Source organism: Rhinolophus hipposideros (assembly GCF_964194185.1).
Source record: "Rhinolophus hipposideros genome assembly, chromosome: 17".
NCBI lineage: Eukaryota > Metazoa > Chordata > Mammalia > Chiroptera > Rhinolophidae > Rhinolophus > Rhinolophus hipposideros.
This window is the reverse complement of record NC_138063.1, coordinates 3,211,173-3,224,672: the sequence shown is the minus strand read 5'-3', so window position 1 is coordinate 3,224,672 and position 13,500 is coordinate 3,211,173. Positions and strand designations below refer to the sequence as shown.

Here is a 13,500-nt window from a genome sequence, read left to right as displayed (position 1 = left end):
TTATCGATACTTGGAAATCAATCAGATTCAAGAAACACTGTTTTTCATTATTTCAAGGTGTCCCTTCGGTTGTCAGGCACTGGCCAGATGGAGAGCCTCAGAGAGGCTGGATTTTGCCCTTAGACTCAAGACCAGTAGATTCACCCTCCTGTTGGATGGATGTCAGTGGGATTCCTCGTTGATCACGTCCCAAAGACTAAGAGCTCAGTCTTTCCCAGGCCAGGACCTTGGATGTTCCCTTTGACTCCACGCCCAGTCCGTCTGGACGTGTCTGGTCGGCTCTGGTCACTAGTGTGTATGTAGGATTGTGTATCTAGTAGATGTCTTCTCTACTGCCAGCCCTTGGTCTGAGCTATTGTCATCTTTGCCTGGAGTATTACAAGAGCGCTAATTCATCCCTCTTTTCTCTCTCCCCAGTCCTGCCCTCCCCTCCCCTCAGTCCATTCTAAACAGAACAGCTAGAAGAACCTGTTGCAATGTGAGTTCCACGTCTGTGATGCTGTCCACTCCCTTAGAGTACAAGCCCAGGCTGTCATCGCCCACGAGGGTGGGGTGGTGGCCTGACCGACTTCCTCTGCCTTTGGCTTCACTGCCCTTCACGTCTGAGGACAGGCCCCCTGGGCATGCACCTCAAGCCTCCGTGGCTGCCCTTGTGGGCATTGCCCCTTTGAGGGTGCCCGACTCCCCACCCTCTTACTCACAGATCACACTCCTGAGTCACCCAAACGGGAAATTTCCATCCCCTGCTGACATTTCAGATCTTCCTTCTCGATTTTTTTGTCCTACCCCTTACCACTATTTAATATGCTCTGTATTTCAGTTTTTGTTCTTGTCCATTTCCCTTGCTAGGTTTGACGTTTTCTGAGGCAGGGACTTGTGTTTGTTTAGTCACCCGTGTGCCACAGCTGCCTGGAACTGTTGTTGCATGGATTAGGTCCTACTAAGTGCATGAAGTAATGCACGCATGCGTAACTGGCAGTACCCACGCGGGAGTGGGGTGGGCTTGGTGGCGCTTCAGCTTGTTGAGAGGCTGCAGGTTATGGACTGAAAGCTCCATGAAGGGAGAGCTTTGTCCGGTTTGACCTGGTACCTGCAGAACCTGCCTGGCTGGCACATAGTAAGTTCTCAGTGCACGTGTCACACCGAGCGCAGGCATAGTGGCGTGAGTATCCACTGGCATCCGTCAGGGCCCTGGAGATGTGTTCAGATCTGGGGTTCTTTGGTTTTCTGTCTAGCAGTACCTAGATTACAAATTTTCCAAAACAATTATTATGTTAGAAATATCAAAACGATACAGTGACGATGGCAGCGAAGGATAGGCTACATTCGGTGATCAGAAGTTGCTGGCAGTGTTACGCCCAGGCGGGCTGGGAAGTTCATTTCACTCAGTCCTGCTCAGCGTATAGCTTCTAGCTGAGGTGATACTGAGACGTTTACACGGCTCGTGCTTTAGTTAGACCGAATTTAAAGAATTTATGCTTGGAATCAGATTTTGGATGAATACATATTTTGCATTTGGCTATAACTGAGTGTTTTCAGTATTACAAATTTTTTACCCTAATGCTAAAACTTGTAATCCCTCTAAATATTTAGTATTATAGATATTTAGCAGATAATGTAGGCATGTTATATATTAGGTAGAAGCTTTCCCTTCCTATGTACTTCTGTCTGTCCCCTGCACAGGGTAATATTTTTGTTTCACTTCTTACACCTTAAACATTTTAATTAATAACATTTTTTTGTTTAAAAGCTGCACTGTGGTCTCTACGCGCAGGTCTCCTAAGCTGTACTTGGTTGTGTAAATAAGCTGTGCTTGGCAACTTTGGGCTCTTGACCTTGGCTCTGTGTTGTTAGCTTTATGTTTTTTTAATTATAGGAAAATAGAGGACAATAGGGAAGTTACGACTTAAATGGACTCTTGTTATTACTGTATTCTTTTAAGGAAATGAAAAATGTTATTTATTTTGTCCAAATCAAGCAGAAACTAATATAGAACGTCTTGAACTGTTATTTTTGCTAAGCATTTAACATCATCACAGTTTGACTGTTTATATGTAGTCATCATTTCTCCATTTTAATGATTGATGCTGTGATCAGTCATTGACAAGTTGTAAAGCATGTACTGTCCATCGTTGTTACCCAATAGATGACAAGGAGTGAATGTTATTTTCAGAGTATACAAATGCATTATTTGAATAATGACGTCATTGTCATTTAGAAAATACAAATATATTCTTTTAGCCTTAAAACCGAGGTTCTGTAATAATGTACGAAAATAACTACAATAGACCATACATGTAAAGAAAAGAAGTGTTCACAGTTTTAGAAATTGTTTCAGTCTGGCTTTTGACGCATCTCTTCCGTAGGCCACAGTATTTTGCAGTCTGATGCTGCTCGTTTGTGCAAACATGTCCAGATGAATTCAGTGTTTAATGTTAAGAATCTTATAACATGCCAATTTGATTTGTAGCCCTTCATATCATAGAATGCTAATTAAAATCATATTTTTGCATATGTCATGCCTTTCATGTACATATGCAAATAGACTGTTGCCTTTCAGCTATTAGTAATTAACTTTATGAAGGACAGCTGTAATACATAATTAACAAAAATGTTTGCAAGCCCTTTCACACTGAAAGTTACAACAGGAAAAATTATTTTTTCTTATCAAGAGAGCCATTTGAGTGTGATGCTTCTGAATGGGATCTAAATTGTTTTAAATAATCGCACAGTGTGATTAAATTGATGTCGTACTATATCGAGTAGAAGAATGGTGCTCCATGTGCTCACTGGCTGCGGGTTCCTGTCCATTTCATATTTATGTCAACAAAATGGAATTAAGTTAGCTGATGTGTGTCTAAAATAAGATCGCCTGTCAGCTAATACTTTGTGTTTGTTTTAGCTATTGATATCTGCTTGGCCCTTCAGTGCATTTTTTTTTTGTGTGTGTGCGTGCTGCAGACACAGTATATAATTTTTAAAAACCTCTCTTCAAATTATTACCATGTATTTAAGGAAACTTCGTCAAGGCTATTCATTTTTTCTTTTATATACTCTTAAATATTTAGTAAAATGACAGTTTCTGAAGCTGTTTCATGATTGAAGTGTGGGACCAACTGATGGGCAGTGAATGTTATATTGAGGAATTGCTTTATTTTTCTTACTAACAGTGAAGGCATTGACTAAAGAACTAAAATCGTTGTTTTGGTCAGATTTGTACACTCAAATAAGATGAAACTTGTCAGTTATTTCTCCGGGTTTCCAAGTATTGCAGTGTATTGTAGGTATCTGTATGCAAGCTTTCTCTTTAGCAAGAGTGCCTGTGTAATGTGCATTTTCATGTTACAGTCGATTTTAAATAGCGATTTTAAAACACTTTTTGTACTTAATTCTAGCAGAGAGTCAAGATTTGGTTCTATAATTACTGTTATTTCTTTTTTTTAGGGTTGCTTTTGTAATGAAAAAACACCTAAATACTCACCTACTAGGCAAACATGGAGTTGGCACCCCAAAAGAAAGGTAATTTTCATTCTTTTTTTTAATTTAACCAATATAATTATATTTTCATTTTGGGATTTGCTTAATGAGGTGACTTCTAGAATTTTGATCAAGTCTGTTCACATGTTCTGCATTTGTGGTACTCTTTTTGAGTTATCATATTTTATGCCGTTCTCCATTTACTGTCATATTTTAATTCTAGAAAAAACCAATGTAAAATATTTTAAAGGATTTGAGGGACTTTGAATTTGTGAGTTTGTAAAACAACCTTGAAATACAGTAGAAGAGTTACATTAGAGGGGATTGACCTCTGCAAATGCATTGGAATGAGCTAAAATAAATATGTAAAATTTAACCTTGTCTATTTTTTCCCTATGTTTTTATTTTGAGGTTTTAAAATAACATTTAAAATAATATTCTACCATAAATTCTCATGGTAGAATTAAACATGGTTGATATTAACAAAGAAATACATCTTGTGTCATCCCCAAAATAATACTACAGTTGCCATGTCATGAAAAATAACACTACAATTATTATGTCATCAACTGCCAGGTTTTCGTTTTCCTTGCTACGGTATCATAATTAGCTTCATCACATAGACTTAATTTTTTAATCAGGTGAACTGAAATACAGTAATGTCAGCTACCAGGTGAGCTTGACTACTTCTGAAATTTTTAAATCTTTAAAATGTGCAACTCACTCAGACCTAGTTAGTACAAGTACTCTCCCTTTCCTTCAAAGACATGGTAGATTTTCAACTTTCCCTAAATCCTCCGGGATGGTACTTAAAATTCTAGACACTCCTGGAAACTTGTTTTTTTAATACTATTTTAAAACGTCAATAATGTTGCAACGTATTCTACCACTCCATAACCTAGGGCCACTTCTGCTATAGTTTTAAATGTTTAATTGCCTTTAAAAAAATTTTTAAATGGTCTTACAGTATTTTCTACGTTTATAAGGAATTTAACTTAACTTTTCTATTGGAGGCATATTGTTTCTTTAGCATTTTCATTTGAATGTGACTACTGTGTCTAAATATTGGGATGTAACATATGTCTACATGTTACCTTTGGTTTCTTCTACTTTGTAACATTCTATTTAATTTCAGCCAAAATGTAAGTGTTGAACACATCCTGACTGCATTATTCTTGAAATTCAAAACATTCTATGTCACTTAAATTGTAATTTGGGACTTGTTATGTTTCATAAGTTCAAACTTATGTTTCATAAATGTTTAAGAAAGTGGAAACAAAACATGTTTAATGTCTATGTTCTCTTGTTTTCACATGTATTATCTCAATCGTTCTATTAACAGTGTATTATTACTGCAGTTTTATAGCTCTAAGGACTGGGATTCAGGAATATCCAGCAATGTATTCAGTATCTTGCAATTAATAACTGTTGCAGTTGTTATTTTTCTGCCTAATTCCTGTGCCCTTCCTCACACTAGTTACATCCTCTCACCTTGAGAATCTTTCCATGTAGGTACTTAGGGTGTTTTAGTCACAGAACTCATTTAAATGAAAACAGTCTAGATCAGATAATTAGTAAAAAGAAAGTAGTTCCCTACTATATAACTAGTATACATGTTGTGAACTCAAATGTATCATTTTGCTTTTATTTAGGAATTTCAAAAATTATTTAAAAATTTGGATAAATGTCCATATTGTTTCATATTAATGAAAGATTCATCACATATATGTGTGTGTATGTATATATATATATATGCATTTATTCTCCAAGCACTTTAAAAATAGCTACTTCCTATATATTAGGATAGGAGTTTGAAAATCCCAGATGTACTGTTGGTTTTTCCATTTTCCTTTTCCTGTGCATTCCAGGAACACTCTTGCTGGCGTTCACTTATCCCAGCCCCTAATACATAAAAGGAGTCTAGAAAGAAGCAAGAGAAAGATTGCATGTCTTTCTCCCCTTTGAGATATGTTAAGCATTTTCTCCATCACTGGCATGATTTTTGTCCTAAAATTAGGAAATGAATGTCAAATGGAAAAGTACACCCCATCTTCTAGTTATTACCTGCTAAGTAGTCCAGGTTCATCTAAACTTAACATCTTTGATCGAATTGTTTTTCCTAATAAAATCTCCATGTTTCGGGATTCTTCTTTTTTATAGGGCATTCCCTCTTCCTCCATGGAAATGCCGAGTTGGAATGTCCGACTTTAAGATCAGTGTAGTTTCCAGCAGCCGGGAGAAGACTAAGATTTAAGTACCAAAACCTAGCATAGGAAACGCCAGAAGCCCCCTTTCTTCCATTCCACCTCCCTCCATTCTTTGGAGAGGGATTTGGTACCTTTTAATGATTTTAGGAAACAAAGAAACTCTTTATCAGCATGTTGAACCGTCACTTTGGGCATAACTGTTCTCTAAATTAAGTTAGACATTTTTTTCTTACCTATTTAAAACATTAATGTCTTGGCTATAATTTTGCAAGCTTGCTATATTTTAATTTCTCCAGGATAGTATAATCAGTTTATTTTTTTATGTTTTGAATTTGATTCTTGCCTCTTATGCATTGCATATTATAGCAAATAGTAATAGAAGTTAGCTAAATAGGCTGTGACAATTAAATTAATAATGCATTTTGTTTGCAAGTATTTAGGCCTTGTGCTTTCACTGATATATGCAAAAATGATAATTTATTACATATAAATTCATATACTTACACTATAGTTTGATGAACCAATAAATTTTGTAAGCATGACTGTCATTAACAACTGAAAACTAAATCATTTCAAATATTTTCTTGACTCCATGAACACCTGAAGTGATGGCTTGTGTAAGAGCATATTTTTTTGTCCCTAAATTTGCATGCACTTATTTCAAGGTAGAACGATGCTGTATTTCTGAAATTTTGTACACTTAAATATAAATGACTAAATAGCCGCATTCAATTTACATTCCAGAGTAATAAGCTCCAACTAATTGTCAAGTTTATTGTAAAGTATTTCCTATTTTAAATACATAATTCTCTTTGTAATATAGTAAGCAAAGTATCTTTATGACTTTAAATTTGCTGGTAGTACTGTGTTTCCCTGAAAATAAGACCTAGCCAGACAATCAGCTCTAATGCGTCTTTTGGAGCAAAAATTAATATAAGACCCAGTCTTATATTATATTGTAATTATGTTATATTAAACCCTGTCTTGTATTATAGTAAAATAAGACCGGGTCTTATATTAATTTTTGCTCCCAAAGACGCATTAAAGCTGATTGTCCCGCAAGGTCTTATTTTCTGGGAAACACGGTAATCTAGAAAAAATGAGCTTCTCTACAGTGATCTCAACCGAAACAGCTGTAGTAAGTGTAGCTGTGTGCGAGCCAGGTGCGCATTCCGATGGAAAGCCATGGTGTTCTTGGTTCAGTGCTTAGAACTCAGCTGGGCTTTGAATGACTGTGAAGGGGAGTTGGGGGAAAGGACCCACTGGGAACTTGTGATCTGATGCGTTGCTTCGTGGTGTATGAAACCATCGGAGATACCTGCCCTGGCAGCCGCTCAGGAGTGAGGCTGGTATGATCCCCAAACCGCTTTTACCAATAAATGACTTTATGTCGGATGCGGGCATTGGAGAGTCTCAGAGTTAAATAATTTCACAATCCAAAGAAATGGATCTGGTTCTTCCAGTTATTGATGACCATCCAGTTCAATGCCTCAGTATTTTTTTCCGTGAAGCAATTTCTGGAGGAGTCTGTGATGGTTTCATGTCTCTGACTGTCACCTCAGCGGTGGGGTGTGTTCAGACCCTGGGGGCGGGCTCATGCTGGTCCATTTTCATTCTGGCCAATGAGTTTCCCTCAGGCCTCCTTCAGGTTCCTGTGTCCTGACATTTGGGCTGGCTTCTCCTCCTTTATCAGACTTTTGGGACTTTTGGTTAGTCATCTTTCGTTATCAGCACCTTTAGTCCTACTGAGAAGTAAAATCTTCCCCCCTCCCCCCAACCTTTATGCATGCTGAATATCACCTAGTCTCATTGTGGGGTAGAAGTCCTGGCAGCTGTGATGCTGGTTCTACTTTGCTGTAAACCATTAATGTCTGACATGGCATTGGGGTAGTCGTCTGCCATCTATCTCTTCTCCTTTTATTTCTCTCTTTTCTCAAAAACTTTTATAAGTAAAATTGTATGGAAGCGTTGTTGTTTCCAGTTTTTCAGTTTAGATGTAAGCCTCACCCTTTTTCTTAAAACATGAACATGTCACCCAAAACCCATTCGTAGGAAAAGCATATATACATGTACGCATACAGTGTTTTGAAACTGTTGGTGATGGTTTGGGTTGATTAGAAAGTTAGGCTACTTTCCAAGAGAGAATAATACATTGTATAAAAACTCTAAATTCAGAAGAGAGTCTATTATAGTAATGAGATTAGCTCCTGTTGTTACTTTACTGTCCATTTTCAAGAAATAATTTGCTTTTGGCTAAATTGTTACTATTGCATGTATTTTATTAAAGGATCAGTAGTTTTCCTCAAAGTTTTATTCCTTGTGGTTTCCTGTAAGGTAAATCCTGTCTTCTGTTTGATCACTGCAATGGGTAGCTAGTTCTCACGGATGCATTGAGATGTGTGGTTCCGTGTCGTCCGTCCCTCAGATCATCTCTCTGCTGAGTTCTTTACAAAACTTGGCAGCCACTTCCTGTTTCCCGGCTTCAGGCTTGTGCTTCAGGTCACACACTGCTTACTGGTCTTCCCCTCTCACTTCTTCCCTTAGTCAAATGGGTGGCAGTCTTTTTTTTTTTTTTTTTTTCCATGAAGGGCCAAATTAGGAAAAATAAAGTGTTTGTGGGCTCCTCTCTGTTTTAAAAAATATTTACACCAGCAATAACTTTATTGAGCCAAAATGCAGGAAAAAAACATCAGTTCTTTCTATTTCAGATTGCTTATTTTAATGAGTGGGAGGCTGTTACATTTTAATGACTTAATATTGCTGTTGCATGAGCTGAGGGCTCCCTGTCTTCTATCTTCTCCCATTGCTCCATCTCTAGGCAGTATGCAGTATGCAGTTACTATGCTATGATTATTTGACATGGTTTTATTGTGAGAAAGTGGGGTTGAGTAGACAGCCTGCTAAATAATTTCTTCTACATGGAAAGATAGATAGAAGTCACATCAATTCATCTAACGCAAGGGTTATTATTTTTAGAAAATTTCCCTTTGTATTTTCCTGACTTAAACTGACAATTTATTAAGGTACGTAAGGAGATCAGTATTTAATTTTCTACCAGAGTTATCTTGTCAGCTTGTGGGCAGTATTTCTAAATTAAATGGATAATTTAGATGTCCTCTGGTTGCTTTATGAGAAATGCTTTCTTTTTGAAATGGGTATTTTATAACTTGTACATTACAGATTTTCCAGGTGAAAGTTAACAAAAATAAGTATCAGTGGTTTGGAAAGTTGGGAATTCAGGTCTTTGTTTATTTGTTGAAGTTTCTAGCACACTCTTCCGGGGAGGTATTTGGACCTAGTACAGATAATTCTTATGGCTTGTCTCCGAGGGGATAGAAAACCCTCTTTTCATCCTCAGAACTTCATTGGGTTCCTCAGCTTCCACGAAGCACTGCAACCCTCCTCCCACTTCAGTGGTGTCTTCAGAAGCTACAGATTCTGTGTGTCAGTCAGATGATTTCCTTTCTGTCCTGAATACACATTCCTTCCATTCATTTCCTAAGGTGCTTTCCATTTCATCCTTCAGTCAGCCCTCTCATGAGAGGGCTGCTTTTCTTCACTGCATTGTTTTTGTTTCCTCCCTTCAATAAAATTGACTTTAGTATTTTGCACTTTGTTTTATGATAGTGACTTAAATGTAGGAATGTTTTAAGAAGTAACTTATACAACTCATTTCTTTATTGTAATGTTAGTGCTCAGAACACGTCCTATCATCCTCATGAGATGCAACAGGGCAATTTTCTCTCTGGTCTTTATTCCAAGAGAGGTTGTGCCTTTCTGAAACAACTTGTCATTTTGGTCTCAGGTACTAGCGGATCATGTCTGTAACTCAGTTTTCCTCTTTATATTTAGAGCTGGGAAGCTCAGCATCAAAATTGGAACCCACCTCTAGAAAGCACAGTGGGCTTCACAGAACGTGTTTTACTTACTGCTGTTTTTCTGGTTCCGTCTTTTTATCTTTCCTGGGAAATTTTCATTTCATGTGAGTGATCTAAGAACTTCACATAAATTGAGGCAAGTTTTGCAGTGGACATTTTTGTAAACTAATTTCATTGTTTGTCTGGGGAGTACATAAAAGGTGTGACAATTAAGTTCGCAAATTCATCCTAGAAAAAGTGCTACATACCTCACTGCTGAATATCACTACGGTCACCTTTGAAGTCCTCCCCTTGGGAAGCTATGCACTGACGCCAGCACCTAGTCCACCTTTCAAAGCAATTTTGGAACTCTTTTTCTGGAATGGTCATCAGAGCTGTCATCGTATTACCCTTGATGTCCTGAATGTCATCCAAATGTCTTCCTTTCAATATTTCCTCTATCTTCGGGTAAAGAAAGAAGTCATTGGGGCCAGATCAGCTGAGTAGGGAGGGTGTCCCAATACAGTTATTTGTTTACTGGCTAAAAACTCCCTCACAGACAGTGCTGTGTGAGCTGGTGCATTGTCGTGATGCAAGAGCCATGAATTGTTGGCCAAAAGTTCAGGTTGTCTCACTTTTTCACGCAGCCATTTCAGCACTTCCAAATAGTAAACTTGGTTAACTGTTTGTCCAGTTGGTACAAATTCAGAATGAGTAATCCCTCTGATATCAGACAAGGTTAGCGACATCAACATCATTGCAACAAGTTGGCGAACTTACTTGTCAGACCTTGTGTCTTCTCTGATTCGGTTGGTTGCCTCTTTTTTGTTGATGGTTTTCTTTTGTTGTGCAGAAGCTTTTTTGTTTGATATAGATAGTCCTGTTTATTTTGCTTTCACTTCCCTTGATTTTGAAGCCACATGGAACAGAATCGAGATCCCAGAAATGAACCCACATATACATGGGAAGATAATTTTCAACAGAGGAGCCAAAAACATGCAATGGAGAAAAGACAGCCTGTTCAATAAATGGTGCTGGGAGAATTGGAAAGCCACTTGCAAAAAAGGAAACTAGACTGCTATCTGTCACCATACACCAAAATTAACTCAAAATGGACCAAAGACCCAAACTTAAGACCTGAGACAATAAACTGCATAGAAGAAAACGTAGTTACTAAACACCTAGAATATTTTTGGCTGTTCTCTTTTTTATTTTACTTAAATTACTGTTAGAACACTGGGGCTTATACATCTGGCCTCTGACTAAAATGTGCCTTAAGCTCTTGTCTTCAGTTCCCAGTCAGTGCCAGAATTAAAAAGAACAAAAGCCTGTATGTTCTCTGCAGCCTTCAATTATGGTTAATTACCAACTTTATATAGTTTCATTATATGCACTGACTTTTTTGTGAGAGGTTCTTTATATTCATGACGTCTTGGTAGTTGCTTATAAAAGTCCAAGATTAAAATTTTTCCTGAGGAATTTTCATGAAACTTACAACCTTTCTGAAGTAATTTTTGTATAGTTGGATCAAAGCAATTTGATCATCCATTTTAACAGATGAGAAACAAGGTGTTTATTTCATTCTGCTACAGAGTTCAATAGGGAAAATCAAGAATTACATAGGTTATTCCCTAAGATTCCCCTTACCCCCCACCCCCCGATTTCTTGCTCCTAAAGTCACTTGTGTAATAAATTGTGAGCTGCAAACAAAGGGCCAAAATACTGTACTACTCTCACCCTTAATATTCACAGGAGAAAACGGGGACAGTGATGCTCTGGATGAGACATGTCTGTCCTACAGGTATCCTGAGACACAGCGACTGTCTCTCATTCCCGCTAATTCTTTATTCCCTTTCAAAAGAAGCATGATGCCGCTCAGTATTTACAAGTTATTAGCACCTCCGAAGGTTGAATCATATGAAATCAACACTTAGGTTAAAAACATCAAATATTGGTAATTTCATACAAGTCAACCGAACTCTATTAGAACTCTTACTAGCCTATGATGTTAATATAGAGATCTGCTTTTCAGGGAAGTAATCATTTTCGTTGAGTTTTAATGTAATCCATTTCTTTCTTGTTTTGAGGATAATAATTTCCTAGACATAGCACCACGTACTGCATTTGATATATTAATAGAAATTAGGTCAAGGTGAAATGAAAAGCTATCTCAGCATACTCTGTTTAGTTTTTAACACCCCTTGTCTTACCAAAAGCCATGTCACCAGCCTTCTAGGCTGGGGTCAGTTTGTATTTCTCCAGATTTTGTCTCACTTCCTGTGTAAATCCTCTCGTAGAATGTCCATTCTGTATAAGCACTCTTACTCCTTGGAAGGCTGGTGTGCACTTAGCACACTCTGGTGTGTTTTCCCTTTATTTTTAAAAGGGTGAATACCCTGTCTATAGTACATCGTTCTTGAGGGCGTGTTGCCGAGTTCCCAGCGCTGTCTCAGCTTTGCAGAGAGGGTGACTGATACTCAGTGAAAGTTCATAGATTTAAGATGTTTAAATCTTGACATTGTTTTCAAGATGCATTTTTTTCTTAGCTGGTCTAATATATGATTTACAGTCACATTATGAAAAGGGTTTTGCAAAGTAGCATAGTTTTATGTAACTATATACAGCCTACCTCTTAATGGGGTCAACCTCAAGTGCATTCTTCTCTGAGTTGATGTGGCTTTCTGGGCTTCTCTTCTGTGATGCCCAGGATAACACCTGTTCTCCTTCCCTAGGGTTATGGCGAAGCGGACATGAATTTATAATTACACAAATTTAAAAGATATACTATCTATACATATACACACAGCATTTTATAATTTAAAAAGTGCTTGCTTTTATATAAAAATATATTAAAGAACTTTTCAGTTGCTGAGGTGTATATAGTATCTGTGCCACTTTTTTCATGCTAATCTGGTGGAGCAAAGAATTATGGGAAACAACAGATTCAGCAGAACGTATATACACAATTTTTAATTTAAATTAGACCCAAGTTTTCTTTGAAGTTAATTAAGATGATTATTTTCCCGTTCATTCTCACAGTACATTGTTAGGTTCAGAATGACTCTTTCTCTTTTCACATTTGTTATTGTGTAATGTGAATGTCATATATTTTTGGAAAATAGAAAGTGGTAGACATGTTCCTAGATATCAGGTCTTAAAATTCATGCCTTTGCCTTTATGAAAAAATACACTGTTTATATGATAATCGGATTTTGAACATGAAGAAAAATTTGAGCAAAGGGATTAGCTTAATATTTTTGTTACTAGTACTCATGGCAATAGCAGTATATGAACATATTTCAGTGTCAGTGAACTTTTGAGTTTTTTGATTAAAAAGAAGGAAAAAAACTAGCATAGAACAACAGTCATATAAAACCAGTAAAAACTGAGGTGCTCTTTCTGAATCTGGACAAGGCCCCAAAGAGCATGTCAGTGGTTAGACCCCTTCTCTGCATCTTAACAGAAGCTGTGGGTTCCTCACCGGATTAAAGAAAATCTCTTCACACATAACAGCTCTTTTACTTACACAGTAAGGCATTGACTTTTGCGACTTAACATTCATAATATTGTCGATGCCTGTATGATGAGATATCGTTTAAATTTCTGTGGATGCTGTTGTTTGAGTCGGACCTGCTTGGAAACCAGTGAGTCAGGACTCCTAATCTGGCTGGTGGGAGAACCCAACCTTCAGATCACAGGACTGCTTTATTCATTGCATTCTGCTTGTCACAGGTACCTAATGCCTCTGAAGAAGTGATTAAGACCAAAACAGTTAAGTCAAACAGATCCAGTTGTTGGAATGAAAATAGTGAATAGAAAAAAAAAAATCAAGGCATGTAATCATCCTTTGGTAGAAATACAAGGCTGGGATACATTAAAATCTGGAATGTGATGTAACAGTTCTCAGCTTTGGTGGCAATTTCACAGATGTTCATTGTCTTATTGAACGGATAAATAAA

The 13,500-nt window shown here is 37.3% G+C and overlaps 1 protein-coding gene across 2 annotated transcripts in view; it reads left to right on the top strand.

Moving 5' to 3' along the window:
* Positions 1-13,500, top strand: part of ZNF407 (zinc finger protein 407) — a 378,104-nt gene that overhangs the window by 137,907 nt on the left and 226,697 nt on the right. For both annotated transcript variants that reach the window (XM_081078987.1, XM_081078988.1), the window contains one exon: positions 3,445-3,519. In XM_081078987.1, coding sequence (XP_080935113.1) covers positions 3,445-3,519 — 75 coding nt within the window. The remainder of the gene's footprint in view (positions 1-3,444; positions 3,520-13,500) is intronic.